Raw genomic sequence first — 16031 nt, 5'->3', positions numbered from 1 at the left:
GACACCTACATCTTGGATGCCCTTGAGGTAAGCTAAAACATACCACAATTTAATTTCAAAGTGAACTATCCCTTTAACCCTCTGAGGTCGGCAAACGCGCCGGCGCGTTTTGCTGGATTTTCTCCACATTGTAGCACTATAAACTTAAATTACTCCCGTCATTTATGGTCATACAGAAAAAAGAAATATAAAAAAAAGAATCTGTGATATTTTTACTTTTGTATGTGTCCACTTACAATCAAATCAAAACATTGTGCTTTTGTAAAATAAAGAAAATAAACAGGGTGTGCGTTCTGCCTCTGAAGCTTCAGTTTCCAATCCGATGAAGGGTTTACATGTCCTCTCGATCGGTTTAGAAAAGGATTTTACATGTCCTTTCAATCCGTTCAAAATTTATTTCGGATCGATTAAGGTGTTTACACGAGGGCTTTTCAGTCCGATTGAGCCGACAATTCAATTACTAACGGATTGTTTGTTTGCATGTAAACTTAGCCAGAAGTGTTGCACGATATACCGGTATAGAAAGGTATCGTGATACCCAGCTATTAAAAATGGTACGATATTAAATTTTATTAGTACTGGTTCATTAAGAATGACAGCACTCTAAATAATAAGAGCAGTAGACAGGTTGGGATGACCAAAATCTTACTTCATGAAATCTTAATATTTTTTTTAAATGTAATTTTATAATTACAATATAGATAATTTAGTTTTATTTTATCTTTGTTATTAAAAATAAGCAAAAAAGCAAATTACAAACAATATGACAAATACTATAAGATACAAAATAAACAGTGCTTAATTTCTTTGTTGAATGCTACTGTTAAATAGACCTACTGTAGCAGAAACATACAGTCTTCACTCTATAAATGAACTATAGACTGATTCTTAATAAATAGATTACATTTATTCAGTGAACGTGAACGTGAACAGTGGAAGTAGAGCTCTGCACACTCACCCTGACTCCTGATGTGACACAAGAACGCAAATTAAGAAATCAACATGATTTATAATAATGTGATTGTTGCAAATATCTATTAAGGAAGTTCACACTGGCATGTAATTATTATTTAAAAAAAATAATAATCAAGAGGAGGAAATGGTCAAAATGCAGGGCAGGAACATGCTGGTCAAGCGAGTTATTTTTATTTGTTTATTAATTCATAAAACAATGAATTGTAAGTTCTGTAAAAAATTATTACTTTTACTGTCTTAGATTTTTTCCCCGTGGTATCGATTAGGGTTGGGCGATGTCCCTTATATTGGGAGTTGACGATGTTTACAGTAAAACGTCGATATATTTGACTGGCATTTTGATATATTTCTGTATTTATTTGGACGTTTAGCGCACAACCGAAGACAAAGGATACCATGCTTGTCCGTGTTGCGCACAGCTTCCTGTCAGTATAATTCAGTTCTCTTTCGCGACTAATCGCGCTTTTAATATTTCTTTTCAATATAAAGCACATCCTGCTCTTTTCTTTCTCATTCATTCATGTTTTGTTATTAATAACTTTAAACAGAATCGTCAACTGAAATCTGCGCGGATTATCAAAAATACAACACATTTATAGGACATAAAAAGGCAAAAGTGAAAACCAGTGAAAGTACCACGCACTTTTGACTTGAATATTTTTATTATCATAAACTTTTCATTAACTTCGGTAGGCTGTACAACAAGGGAATTGTAATTGGCTGCTTTTTCTGCAGAGAGCCGATCTCTGTTGATGTGTCTTATTTTTTTTATCGTTTGTTGGTAAAGGGTGAGAGACCTTGCGAGCAGGTGTGGCTCGCGAGCCATAGGTTCCCAACCACTGGTATACGCAAATCAATAGATTAAATTACATGACCATTTCACGAACTGCTGTGAGACTGGGCTGGTCTGACAGGGTGGGGGGCATGGCATCACGATGATGGCTCTCCATCGTGACGTCGTACAGCCATCATGCTAGACGATGATATCGGCACAACCCTAGTATCGATTCAGTATCGGTATCAAGGCATTTTTGTCTGGTATCGTATCGAAGTCAGAATTTTGGTATTGTAACAACACTAGTAGGCAGTGTGCGCGAGTGAAAAGCAGAAGTGTCGTGTGTTAATCTCACCATGTTCTGTGGTTTGCCCAGCAGCATGTGAGCATTCACAACCTCCAGCATATGTGAAGTGACTTCATTCATGTCCTCCAGCACTCTCACGCTGAACGCAACCAAAGACCTGTTATTCTGTAACGACAACCAAAAGTTTCAGTTTGACACTTAAGTGAGGGTGAAAACACAAAAAAGCAACAACTCTGTCCACAGTATTATGCACATTTGCTTTTAGGTCTGACCTGAAAAGAGCGGAGGTTGCCGGAGACTTTGACATAAGTGCTTGGAGGAATGACAGAGTTATCCACACCCATGTCCTGGAGAGATTTAGGAATAAACACATGTAGGTAGTTAACTTTTTGATCAGTGAATTTCCATGAATTTTCCATGCATTTGTGGTTACTAAAAAAGGACTTTTAAAGGGTCATGAAACACACACACACAAAAAAATGAGATGTTAACATATGTACAGGTTGTACATCACTGAAAATGATGATAGCACTCATTATGCTTATTATTAAGGGGAAAGTGGTTATTTTATTTATTTTTTCACAGCCATTTCATTCTTCCGGTTAAAAAAAGGGATGTTAAACCACGAAAGTCACGAAAAATGATAGGAATATGCGTTAATTTAGAGCGGTGATTTGCTACATCAGTTTCTGAGCTTTTCTCTGCATTATTTGTAAGAATGAACTCTCTTAACTCAATCACTGTGCTGTATTATGAAAGAGATCACATTACAGCGAAGAAATTCAGACAACATGTTTTTTTCTTCTGCCTGTTCAGCTTTGTGGTGTTTTCCTTCAGGCGTATGCGTTGTAAGTGTGTGTTTCAGTATAATAACAGAAAAGTGTTCTTTGCATGTCCCCTACGATGCGGTCAGTGCTGGATTTGACTACCAATATGGAAAATATGACTATCGATATTAGATATTAGTACATATTTAATATGTAACACACACGTCAAGAGAGCGGTTTATGCAAAGAAAACTGCAATGTTTAACAACACTCACAGCACAGATCATAGTTCAGATGTGTCAGGAGAAAACCAGGAGAAACGCTTATAGAAGGCTTTCAGTCCACAAATCAGCAACATTCACCATGGATTTAGCCTAATGTAGTAACTCTAACCATAACTATATGGTTGTACGCTATATATAAAATAGTCAAACGCTTACAAGTACTAAACATCTTTTTCCAGCACTTCAAAACTATAATATACAGTGAGGAAAATAAGTATTTGAACACCCTGCTATTTTGCAAGTTCTCCCACTTAGAAATCATGGAGGGGTCTGAAATTGTCATCGTAGGTGCATGTCCACTGTGAGAGACATAATCTAAAAAAAATTATGATTTTTTAACTATTTATTTGTATGATACAGCTGCAAATAAGTATTTGAACACCTGAGAAAATCAATGTTAATATTTGGTACAGTAGCCTTTGTGGTAACCCTTCCTTTTACAGTCCCTTAATTACTAGGTATTTACCTGGTAAATATATGGTAAGTTATAGTTGGTTATTGGTAATTAATTACCACAGGTAACAAGTATGTAAATGCAGAGAAACTACAAACTAATTACTAGGTATTTACCGGGTAAATATATGGCAAGTTATAGTTGGTTATTGGTAATTACCACAGGTAACAAGTATGTAAATGCAGAGAAACTACAAACTAATTACTAGGTATTTACCGGGTAAATATATGGCAAGTTATAGTTGGTTATTGGTAATTACCACAGGTAACAAGTATGTAAATGCAGAGAAACTACAAACTAATTACTAAGTATTTACCTGGTAAGCATATGGTAAATTATAGTATTTTAGTGTGTAATATTTTAGTGATTAGTATGCAATTACAGAGAAACTACCAGGGGAAAAAAACACCACTGTTAAATATCAACTCAACAAAGTACTGTGTACTTGTTACCCGTTTAGGTTGGTAATAACTCAGATTTAACTGTGTACTTCCTCAGAATGTAGGCAGCCAATTTTTAGAAACACCTCCAGTATTACCCATCAATTCAAGTTAGATTTGTAGTTATCCTAGGGTTATATTGGTAACAGTCCATGTTTATTTATTACTTTCTTGAAATTAAGATGGTAGTTTCCAATAAATTACCTTGTCTTACATAGTTGTTGTTCATTGCTACACCCATTTATAGAGGGTTTATCAAATAATTTACCTTACACTTACCTGGTAACTACCCCGCAGGAACAGTTTTCCCTAATGTCATGGCACATCTTAAATACTGGGTATGTTCTTGCAGATGTTTTTACAATTTACTCAGTAAGTAAAGTGCAACTGTACTGTAAAATGAAGCCTTGTTTATTTCCATGGAACTGTAGCTATTACAGATTATTGGGTAAGATCCCAGTAATTCCATGGAAATAAAAAGGCTTCCTTTTATAGTACAGTTGCACTTTACTTACTGAGAATGTTCAACGTGATCTCATGAGAATACGTATTTTTACGTAAAGTGTAATTCTACCATACGTACATTTACTTACGTTTTATACACATAGAAACGTATAATACTGACGTATTTACAGCACTAAAATGTAAAATGTTTACGTATTAACAGCACAAAAACGATTAGCCTACATGCAGTTAAACAAGAATACACTTTTAAACCTTAAAAATACCTTATTTAATCGTTTAACCATTTTAATATTTAGTTTATTTACAGTGAGACACAAAATGCGTTTTCTCCAATAGGACAATAATACACCAAAACCCAACATAAATTCGCAAAAGACATCAATTTTATTATACTTGATATAATCCAAATCTTTAGAATCCATACGTTTGCAAGAAAGAGATCCAAATTCAGCCCTTTATCCAGTGAGTGATCTTCATCTCCATTTCACAGGCTGTCACAGCAGCGCAGTCAGTAACTGTCAAATCCCGCGCTCGTGATGAATTCAAATTCAAAAATTGCGCCCTCAAGAAGCGTTACGACATGTTTTACGGCAGTGATATCAAACGCTCATTGGCTCTCGGCTGTTCGTCCATGGCATGTTCGTCACAGATTGCAACATGCCGTATTTCAGTCGGTAAACTACATTTGAAATGGAGAAGCGCGCGCGCCTTCACACAGAGGGAAGCCGGATTAACATTTTCATGGATTAATAACTTAAATTCTGCTCTGTACCTCATTCAAAACTATTATATACTGAAAGAGAGGACTGTGACTGCAACACATCGTCATGTGAACGACTTTTGGTACCGGTTTTGACATTTTCGCAATAAATAAATTATTGTGATTACACTTATGTTGTTTTTCTTCATAATTGTAGCCTATGTAGTTTTCTATCTTTGAAAATTACGTATTAATACTACTTATTAATGAGACCAGGCTGGAATGTTTTAGTTAAGTTGCAGAACACACATGGTAAAAGTTTGTGATTTCAAAAATGTTTAAGCAGTAGCAAAGGATGTGGTAAGAGTCTGGTAATACAATAGAAATAAACAAGGCTTCCTTTTACAGTGCAGTTGCACTTTACTTACCGAGTAAATTGTCATGTTTTCCTTGGTAACGTTGCAGGACATACGAGGTAAAAAACTGTGACTATATGGAAAAGGGAATGAGCATATTATAGGGTAAGATCCCAGTAATTCCATGGAAATAAACAAGGCTTCCTTTTACGGTACAGTTGCACTTTACTTACTGAGTAAATTGTAAAAACATCTGCAAGAACATACCCAGTATTTAAGATGTGCCATGACATTAGGGAAAACTGTTCCTGCGGGGTAGTTACCAGGTAAGTGTAAGGTAAATTATTTGATAAACCCTCTATAAATGGGTGTAGCAATGAACAACAACTACGTAAGACAAGGTAATTTATTGGAAACTACCGTCTTAATTTCAAGAAAGTAATAAATAAACATGGACTGTTACCAATATAACCCTAGGATAACTACAAATCTAACTTGAATTGATGGGTAATACTGGAGGTGTTTCTAAAAATTGGCTGCCTACATTCTGAGGAAGTACACAGTTAAATCTGAGTTATTACCAACCTAAACAGGTAACAAGTACACAGTACTTTGTTGAGTTGATATTTAACAGTGGTGTTTTTTTCCCTGGTAGTTTCTCTGTAATTGCATACTAAAATACTATAATTTACCATATGCTTACCAGGTAAATACTTAGTAAATAGATTGTAGTTTCTCTGCATTTACATACTTGTTACCTGTGGTAATTACCAATAACCAACTATAACTTACCATATATTTACCCGGTAAATACCTAGTAATTAGGGGACTGTAAAAGGAAGGGTTACCGCCTTTGTTTGCAATTACAGAGGTCAAACGTTTCCTGTAGTTTTTCACCAGGTTTGCACACACTGCAGGAGGGATTTTGGCCCACTCCTCCACACAGATCTTCTCTAGATCAGTCAGGTTTCTGGGCTGTCGCTGAGAAACACGGAGTTTGAGCTCCCTCCAAAGATTCTCTATTGGGTTTAGGTCTGGAGACTGGCTAGGCCACGCCAGAACCTTGATATGCTTCTTACAGAGCCACTCCTTGGTTATCCTGGCTGTGTGCTTCGGGTCATTGTCATGTTGGAAGACCCAGCCTCGACCCATCTTCAATGCTCTAACTGAGGGAAGGAGGTTGTTCCCCAAAATCTCGCAATACATGGCCCCGGTCATCCTCTCCTTAATACAGTGCAGTCGCCCTGTCCCATGTGCAGAAAAACACCCCCAAAGCATGATGCTACCACCCCCATGCTTCACAGTAGGGATGGTGTTCTTGGGATGGTACTCATCATCATTCTTCTTCCTCCAAACACGTTTAGTGGAATTATGACCAAAAAGTTCTATTTTGGTCTCATCTGACCACATGACTTTCTCCCATGACTCCTCTGGATCATCCAAATGGTCATTGGCAAACTTAAGATGGGCCTTGACGTGCTGGTTTAAGCAGGGGAACCTTCGGTGCCATGCATGATTTCAAACCATGACGTCTTAGTGTATTACCAACAGTAACCTTGGAAACGGTGGTCCCAGCTCTTTTCAGGTCATTGACCAGCTCCTCCCGTGTAGTTCTGGGCTGATTTCTCACCTTTCTTAGGATCATTGAGACCCCACGAGGTGAGATCTTGCATGGAGCCCCAGTCCGAGGGAGATTGACAGTCATGTTTAGCTTCTTCCATTTTCTAATGATTGCTCCAACAGTGGACCTTTTTTCACCAAGCTGCTTGGCAATTTCCCCGTAGCCCTTTCCAGCCTTGTGGAGGTGTACAATTTTGTCTCTAGTGTCTTTGGACAGCTCTTTGGTCTTGGCCATGTTAGTAGTTGGATTCTTACTGATTGTATGGGGTGGACATGTGTCTTTATGCAGCTAACGACCTCAAACAGGTGCATCTAATTTAGGATAATAAATGGAGTGGAGGTGGACATTTTAAAGGCAGACTAACAGGTCTTTGAGGGTCAGAATTCTAGCTGATAGACAGGTGTTCAAATACTTATTTGCAGCTGTATCATACAAATAAATAGTTAAAAAATCATATATTGTGATTTCTGGATTTTTTTTTTGTTAGATTATGTCTCTCACAGTGGACATGCACATACGATGTCAATTTCAGACCCCTCCATGATTTCCAAGTGGGAGAACTTGCAAAATAGCAGGGTGTTCAAATACTTATTTTCCTCACTGTATATATAAATGTTATTTTTAATGTGATGACCAACACATTTTATATTCATCCTTTAAAGATTGTCCTAAAACTAAACATTTTAAGATGTAGAAAAACTCTACATTTATTTAAAAATAAAAAATAAATGAAATTACCATTGTAAACAGTAGGCTTCTTATTGGCTATTTTCACTCCCTAATATAAATTTTTTCAGTCGTTTTGCTTTTTAATTAATATTAAGACATTATGAATGATAATTAAAGTTAACTTCATCTACACCCTAAATTAAGCTTAGTGCTTTTGTCAGCCCCAGTGCTACCAGATATTTTCTGCAGAACTCAGTGGCTCCGGTGCCGCTGCCCTCAAATGTTAGTCTGGAGCCTGTGAACTTAAAATAAAACTGCACATTGTAATATCTGTACGTTAAGTCTATTTATTATTAAAGAATTTGTCAGTATTACAGTTATTTTGGGGGAAATTTGAAAAATTGCATTGCAAGCTGATTTAAGGTGTGCCCCTAAATTTTCTGCTTGCGCTCCTAAAATTTCCAGTCAGGGGCTCCAGCGCTCCTAGTAAAAAACTTTAGTCTGGAGTCCTGAAAGTGCCGTTTCCATTCTAATTATATTTTGAAAACTAAAATCACCCGTGCGTGTGAAACGTGCTTTACAAATAGGCTAAACTTGACGGGCCTTACCATAACAACAAGCACAAACGGTGTTAAATAGAATTTGACGTGCAAGTAAAAAGGTAGGCTATCTTTCCTACAGCATTTTTCTACTTTACCACAGTAAAGAATGCGAATATAACAGGCCTAATTAAAAGCGAACCAAAGGAAGAAACGTTTATAATCCCCTGCAAAAATGGGTGAGACGTGATTGAAGATTTGGGAAACGAAACAAGAGATTCCATGTCCAGTGGAATAACTAATGGAATATTGTTAAATTCGCTGATAATCGGGTGACCAGATCGCAAAACAGAATACAAACTAAGCTGACAAAGCTTAAATTTATGGGCTCATGCACAACTCTCTCAGTCGTCATGAATCCAATTGTTTCCATGGCTGTGATGTAACATTAAATTGCTAACCAATTATTTATTTTGTAAACAAAGCTTTCTGCTTCACTCCTGTCATAATATATTCATGAAAAACAGCATTCACATAAAAAAAAAAAGTGTTTTGGCGGACCACCGCCGGTGCTACTCAGCCACAAGTTTACTGGCACAGCCCTACTTCCATGACTTTATTTACTCATTTCTGTGGCCTGGAAATCACATTTCAATATGATTACAACTCCGAAACAACGCTGGAAGGCGTCTGAACAGGTACCTCTGTGTCGATCCACTGCTTGACGTCCATGGGAGCCGCAGTCATGTCGTCCACCTTATACTGGATGTTGATTGTGGATTTATCAGTGCTTCTGATAACACCAACAATAGTTACCTAGAAAGTGTCAGATAAAACAAAACGTATTGATGGATGAATGAGTGCATTAGCCACGTTGCAACTATTTCCGTGTTTTACCATTACGAGCCCAGGGGTTTATGATAATGTTCAACTCACTTACACACAGAGAGACATTCAATCTTGTTTTTGAGATTAACATGGCTTCTCACATTTATAACTTCTCTAAGATAGTGTATTTTCTCTTTTCCCACTACGGGTTTAGTTCCTGACAATAAGATCTATTCATGCCTCTAGTCTGCAGCAGTGCAGTGTTGGTCTTCTCATTTATGGCATTCAACATATATCATACCCCTTATAGAAATAAATCTACCTTTAAGATGGATTTTTGTGTGTGTGTGTGTGTGTGTGTGTGTGTGTGTGTGTGTGTGTGTGTGTGTGTGTGTGTGTGTGTGTGTGTGTGTGTGTGTGTGAAAAATTCAATTCTTAGATGCATCGTGATGCGGAAGTGGACAATTCTGAATCGATTCACAAATGTCAAAAATCAATTTACTAAAAATAAAAAATTCTATCTTTCTAATAACGTAATATTGATGGAACGCAAAAGGCGTGGCCGTGCAGAGTGTGAAATCTGAATCTTCGTTAAAAGCTAACGTATGGAAAATTGGCATAATTTCATTGTGGCCTTTTTTCTATTTTTGTATGAGAGCTGCTTTCTGTATTGTTTAGTTTTCACATCAATATGCTGTAAACCGATCTGTTATACGTACGTTATACCTAGGTTTACTGTATGGCCCTCCACAGGCACAGTGTGTATCAGTGCAATGCCAGTCACAACAAGTTAATTTTGACTGTGCTCTCTGCAGATGATCATGTTTTTTTTTTGTATAAGCTGTTTTTGACTGTGGTATACAGCAACAATTTCAAGTCATACGTCTTAGACTCTTTATTATTTAGTTGATTATAAGAACGGCTTTGTGTTACTAATTATTCAGAATAAGCATAAGTCCGCAAGTATTATTTCTGTATGAAAGCTGCTGGTACATAATTCTATATTTTTGTATAAAAGCTGTTTGTGATTTTGTCTGAAAGATTATATTGCTCATTGAACATAACAGGATGATGTTGGTCTATTCATTTATGTTAGAGATTCAGAATATGCTGAAGTTTGTATTAATTTACTACAAGTACGCTGCTAGTACAGGCACACATTTCTTTTCCTGTTGGTTCTTTGCAGTGTTGGGACATATGCTGACAAATGTACTTTACAGTTGACTTGCCAAATCACTTTCAATTGTTTTATTAATAAAAGATACTGGAAGTAATATCTTTTAGCATCGCAGCCCACTGAATCGTAATCGAATCGTGAGGTGCCTAGAGATTCCCACCCCTAGTGTGTGTGTGTGCTGGTGCTCTTATTTCTGCCCTTAAAAATCACAGAATGAACCAGTTATAATGTCAAACTGACAGGTCTCTACGCTAACTTTTTTCCCAAGGAGTACATGTGCTCCTAAATGAAAAAAATTAGGAGCACACAAAGAAATGTAGGAGCACAGTGAAAAAACTGCACTGGTAGCCTAATATCATTTCGTTTCTTTACTATTAATGAATATGATTATGTGTTGAGCGTCTACGACTTACTTTCACTTTCATTTGCGGCAGTTTGCGCGTTGGCTTGATCAATAGATCGCTCATCTGTCGTGATGCGTTGCAGTAGCGTCATAATGTCTGGCTATAACATGACATATAGCCAATAACACGCTCACACACGTTTATTTTTAGCACTGTTGGGAGGAGTCACTTGACCCTCTCACTTAAAATCCAGCAGTTCCCGCACATTCCCACACTATATCAGTGATTGGCTCATTGGTTGCGAATCGTCGCTCTCCTTTGAATAAAGTTAATTATGTTATGTAATTAAACATAACATCGTCATCATGTTATGTTCACATCGCGCAGTTGCGACCCCGTCCTCTTCCTTGCTTTCCATGTGAAATCAATGGTATGCTTCGCTTCATCGCACTGTTGTTTAGTGTATTGAGAACAGTCGAACACTCGCGCACTGTGCTCATAAATTATTTTTCAAGTTCGCACATAACTATTTTTAGGCGCAAATGCGAGTGAAATACTCACACTGTAGAGCCCTGACTGAATACATTTTAAATGCGTTAAATATCATCTCATGTTGGCAGCCTATTTCTTTTAAACATTTATAAAAATACTTGTCAATAAAAATTATACAGATTAAAACTTGCATTTAATAAAATAAAAGTGTGTTTGTTCTTATCTTTCCTGGTCTGTTAAAAGCATCATTGCTTCATCTGGTCTCTCTCTCTCTCTCACACACACACACACACAGCAGCATTGTGGTATTTTAAGGGTAGTTGTTTAGAGAAGTGGTTCTCTGATAGACACATGTATGTAGATCGCCCTCAGGAGGTACAAAGAACAACCACATACAGTCTATTCACATTTTTAAAGTTAACATATAAATGAAGGTGACTTAAAGATGTGTTTTATGGGCATAACCGGCCTAAACTAGTGCTTTGCCTTGATGCTTATTGGCTCACTGACATTGACGAGATTAACCCCTTATGTATCGAAATTTGGTACCGAATGACAAGATGTTTTTTGATACTCGATAGTATCGAGGCAATTCGGTCGTAAAAAAATATTTGCAGGCTTTGCCAAATCGCGGTTTAATGTCGATTAATCGTGCAGCCCGAGTCAATTCTGTAACGGGCGCCACAGAAGATAGTGAAAATGACCTTAGAGCAGGGTTCACCAATCTCGGTCCTGGAGGGCCGCTGTCCCTGCAGAGTTTAGCTCCAACACACCTGTTTGAAAGTTTCTAGTATGCCTAGTGAGACCTTGATTAGCTGGTTCAGGTGTGTTTAATTGGGGTTGGAGCTAAACTCTGCAGGACAGCGGCCCTCCAGGACCGAGATTGGTGAACCCTGCCTTAGAGGACTACTTATTATTACTGTAAGATTTATTAATAACCTTGTTTCTATGTTGACTGTACATTATAATGGACTATTTTCTAAACAGAAGCTATACAATAATACACAGAAAATGTAAATAATTTAAGCTTAATTTAATATTTCACATCCATATTTTTATTTATACGAGTAACCGTGTAATAAGCAGGATTATAACCGTGTACAAAATAAAGCTTGACAGAATAATCGGAGATAATATGGAGAAGAGATACATTTCCTTTATTAAGTTTGTTTGAGTTGAAATGTAAAATGTTAAAACCAGGTGTAAACGAGGCCTTCAGCACATTTTGAGCGTCGACCGACTCCGTTTTTTCTGTGTGTTCAGCTGTGTTTTTCATTGGCTCTAGTCGGATGCTGTCTGCATATTCAACATGTGGAATCGGTGACGGGGCGTCGGTGAGAGAGAGAACTCCGACTGGCTGTTCAGTTTAGCAAACGAGTCAGGGAACGAGAACAAGCTAAAGTGATGAAAGCGAGCAAAGAAGTCAAGACGGCAAAGACAGAAGATGTTCTAATTTTACATCATCTCACCAGAGCATTACAGGGCACGCATATTTTCATAATAACATAAGAGGAGTGGAATAAAGAACGTGATCAGCATGACTGATATTCAAAACGGTAAGCAAGCGCTGCTTTGTTTATGGTTTGTATACAGTACCAGTCAAAAGTTTGGAAACGTTACTATTTTTAATGTTTTTGAAAGAAGTCTCTTATGCTCATCAAGCCTGCAGTTAAAAAAACAAAACAAAAAACAGTAATATTATGAAATATTATTACAATTTAAAATAGTGGTTCTCTTTTTTAATATACTTTAAAATGTAATTTATTTTTGTGATGCAAAGCTGAATTTTCATCAGCAAGTACTCCAGTCTTTGGTGTCTTATGATCCTTCAGAAATCATTCTAATATGCTGATTTATGATCAATGTTGGAAACAGTTGTGCTGCTTAATATTTTTTTTATAACCTGAGATACTTTTTTCAGGATTATTTGATGAATAAAAAGTTAAAAAGAACTGTATTTATTTAGAATAGAAATCTTTTGTAACAATATACACCACCGTTCAAAAGTTTGGGAACAATAACTATTTTTTTTGAAAGAAATTAGTACTTTAATTCAACAAGGATGCGTTAAATTGATAAAAGGTGATGGTAACGACTTATATTGTTAGAAATGTTTTTATTTTGAATAAATGCTGTTTTTATGAATAAATGCTGTTAACGTTTTACTCATCAATGAATCCTGAAAAAAGTATTCCAAAAAAATATATTAAACAGCACAACTGTTTCCATCATTGATAATAACTGAGTATCAAATCATCATATTAGAATGATTTCTGAAGGATCATAAGACACCAAAGACTGGAGTACTTGCTGATGAAAATTCAGCTTTGCATCACAAAAATAAATTACATTTTAAAATATATTAAAAAAGAGAACCATTATTTTAAATTGTAATAATATTTCATAATATTACTGTTTTTTTTGTTGTTGTTTTTTTTAACTGCAGGCTTAACAAGCATAAGAGACTTCTTTCAAAAACATTAAAAATAGTAATGTTTCCAAACTTTTGACTGGTACTGTATATGCAGTCCTAGTTTGGTTAGTATTGGTTAGTATGGTTTGTATTACTAGTATGGTTTGTATATATTAGGGCTGTCACTTTACGTTCGAAAATCGATTGTACAATTGATCAACCAACACAAGTTTCGAAAACGAAAACAGGGAATCGATTTTAACGGTCTTTTCTCGGAGCGCGTCCAGCTCGTCATGATACGCCCGCAGCGAACGCACGTCACACAGCAACTGCAGGCTCTGACACACACACATAACAGCAAATTATCCTTCTGCATAATGTGTCTCTTTTTACTACAAAAATGTGAATTCTGCCCTCATGCACACAGATACAGATTCGGGCTACGGTCAACAATCGCCTACGTAGGCAAAATTTGTTTGACATTTCTAACCGTAAACACAGCCATGTTGAAGACTGCAGTGATGTTTTTCATTGATGTTATGGCAGTCTACTCTGCTTATTGTTTTTCGAGAATGTTGCACTCCTGTTTGTCATTGTGCATGAAACTTCACGCCAATAAATCAACAGGAATATTGCTGACTTGTGCGCGTCTCAAGCTCCCTCTTTACGTTCGTGCTAATGCCTGTTAGTTGTCCGTGGATTTGCCCATATTTGGTGTTTAATATGGAAGCATCTTTAGACATGGAAAATCGATTTTACAATCGATTCAATGAACACTTATGTAATAGTAAATGATAAATGGACTGCATTTATATAGCGCTTTCACAGACCTATGGCCACCAAAGCGCTTTACATAGCCTCACATTCACCCATTCACACACTCATTCATACACCGACGGCGGTGTCAGCCATGTCTCGTCGGGAGCAGCTGGGGTTAGGTGTCTTGCTCATGGGCCTCGACACTTGGTCAGGTGGAACCGGGGATTGAACCACCAACCTTGGTTTGTAGACAACCTACATGAACCACTGAGCCACTGCCGCCACAATATCTATATTCATCTAGGACTGCATATATACAAACCATAATAGTAATACAAACCATACTAACCAAACTAGGACTGCACATATATATTAGGGCTGTCACTTTGGTGAAAAAATCCTGTTCGATTTTTGAGACATAAATTAACTTTAACCAAGATTAATAAATGATTTAGAATTACTTTTCGTAGTTATTTCTTGTTAACTAATGTAGTGTAATGAAGTTAACAAATGGAACATTATTGTGAAGTGTAACTATATATACATATAATATTTAACATTAACTTAATATTTTAATAATATTAACTAAATATGAACAGTTGTATTTTCATTAATTAACATTAGCAAAAGATTAATAAACACTGTAACATATATTGCTCATTGTTAGTTAACCTTATTGTATATCTATATAAATGATAAAATATATGCTGTATAGAAATATATTATGTATATATAAATATATTTCAGTATAATATATTTGATCGAATATTCATCTATATTCGCCAAAAGGACATGCTGTCTGTCTAAGCAGATATATTCATATTCAGATGATCGAATATTCATCTATATTCGATCATCTTCGAATATAGATGAATATAGATGAATAATTCGATCATCTTCGAATATAGATGAATATAGATGAATATATCTGCTTAGACAGACAGCATGTCCTTTACACGCAGGCGCAGAACGTGTGTGCTAGCTGACAGTCGGCTGTAGTTCTTTCAGTGTGTTCAAGCACAGACTTTCCTCCCGACGCAGGCCGACAACAGTCTGCTTTCACCAGCGCTAGTTCTTGGGCATCAGTTTGGTGTGTCCCTACCTTTAGACATTTTGTGAGCTTGTGTTCAGACATCAGACTCACCTGTGCGATCTCTACCTCTCCCACTTTAAAGACGTCCTCCGCCTGCACTGCAGACATCAGCTGAGAAACCGTGCAGGGAACGATCTGCTGCGCTCGGGATCTCTGCACAACACACATTTCATTTCATTCAAAATAGGAAAATGTACACGTTAGTAAATTACTATAATAAACTACTATAAATTATTGAACATTCTCATTCCAGTGAGCAAAACTGGTAGACGCTTTCTGAGAAAGAGATGGTGTCATCAATATTTTTGGTTTTTCTCAAGAGACAAAACTGGAAATAGTTAATACATCTGATAAAAGATAGTTTTGATCACTCTGAAAGCCTTTGATTTTGAAGTAAAGCAAATTCCACAATGCAATAAATAGTTTTCCCTTTAAAAAAATGAATTTCAATTTTCTTTTTCACATTACAGTAACGAGAATTGGGGATTTTAATGTGCTAAACTGTCATAAAGTTAATGACTTTATTCCTAAATAGACATTTTTAGAATACATTTAATTTCTTATTTTTAAATT

General features: G+C 36.5%; 1 protein-coding gene across 1 annotated transcript in view; it reads right to left on the bottom strand.

Moving 5' to 3' along the window:
* rpa2 (replication protein A2) overlaps positions 1-16031 on the bottom strand; it is a 33799-nt gene that overhangs the window by 16674 nt on the left and 1094 nt on the right. Inside the window, exons 3-6 of the mRNA XM_084090115.1 lie at positions 15510-15611; positions 9055-9168; positions 2330-2404; positions 2106-2222 (exon numbers count right to left, since the gene is read on the bottom strand). Coding sequence (XP_083946241.1) covers positions 2106-2222; positions 2330-2404; positions 9055-9168; positions 15510-15611 — 408 coding nt within the window. The remainder of the gene's footprint in view (positions 1-2105; positions 2223-2329; positions 2405-9054; positions 9169-15509; positions 15612-16031) is intronic.

The sequence above is a fragment of the Abramis brama genome (genome assembly GCF_963993115.1).
Source record: "Abramis brama genome assembly, chromosome: 17".
NCBI lineage: Eukaryota > Metazoa > Chordata > Actinopteri > Cypriniformes > Leuciscidae > Abramis > Abramis brama.
The sequence above is the reverse complement of the archived record's forward strand: the minus strand, read 5'-3'. Positions and strand labels throughout refer to the sequence as shown.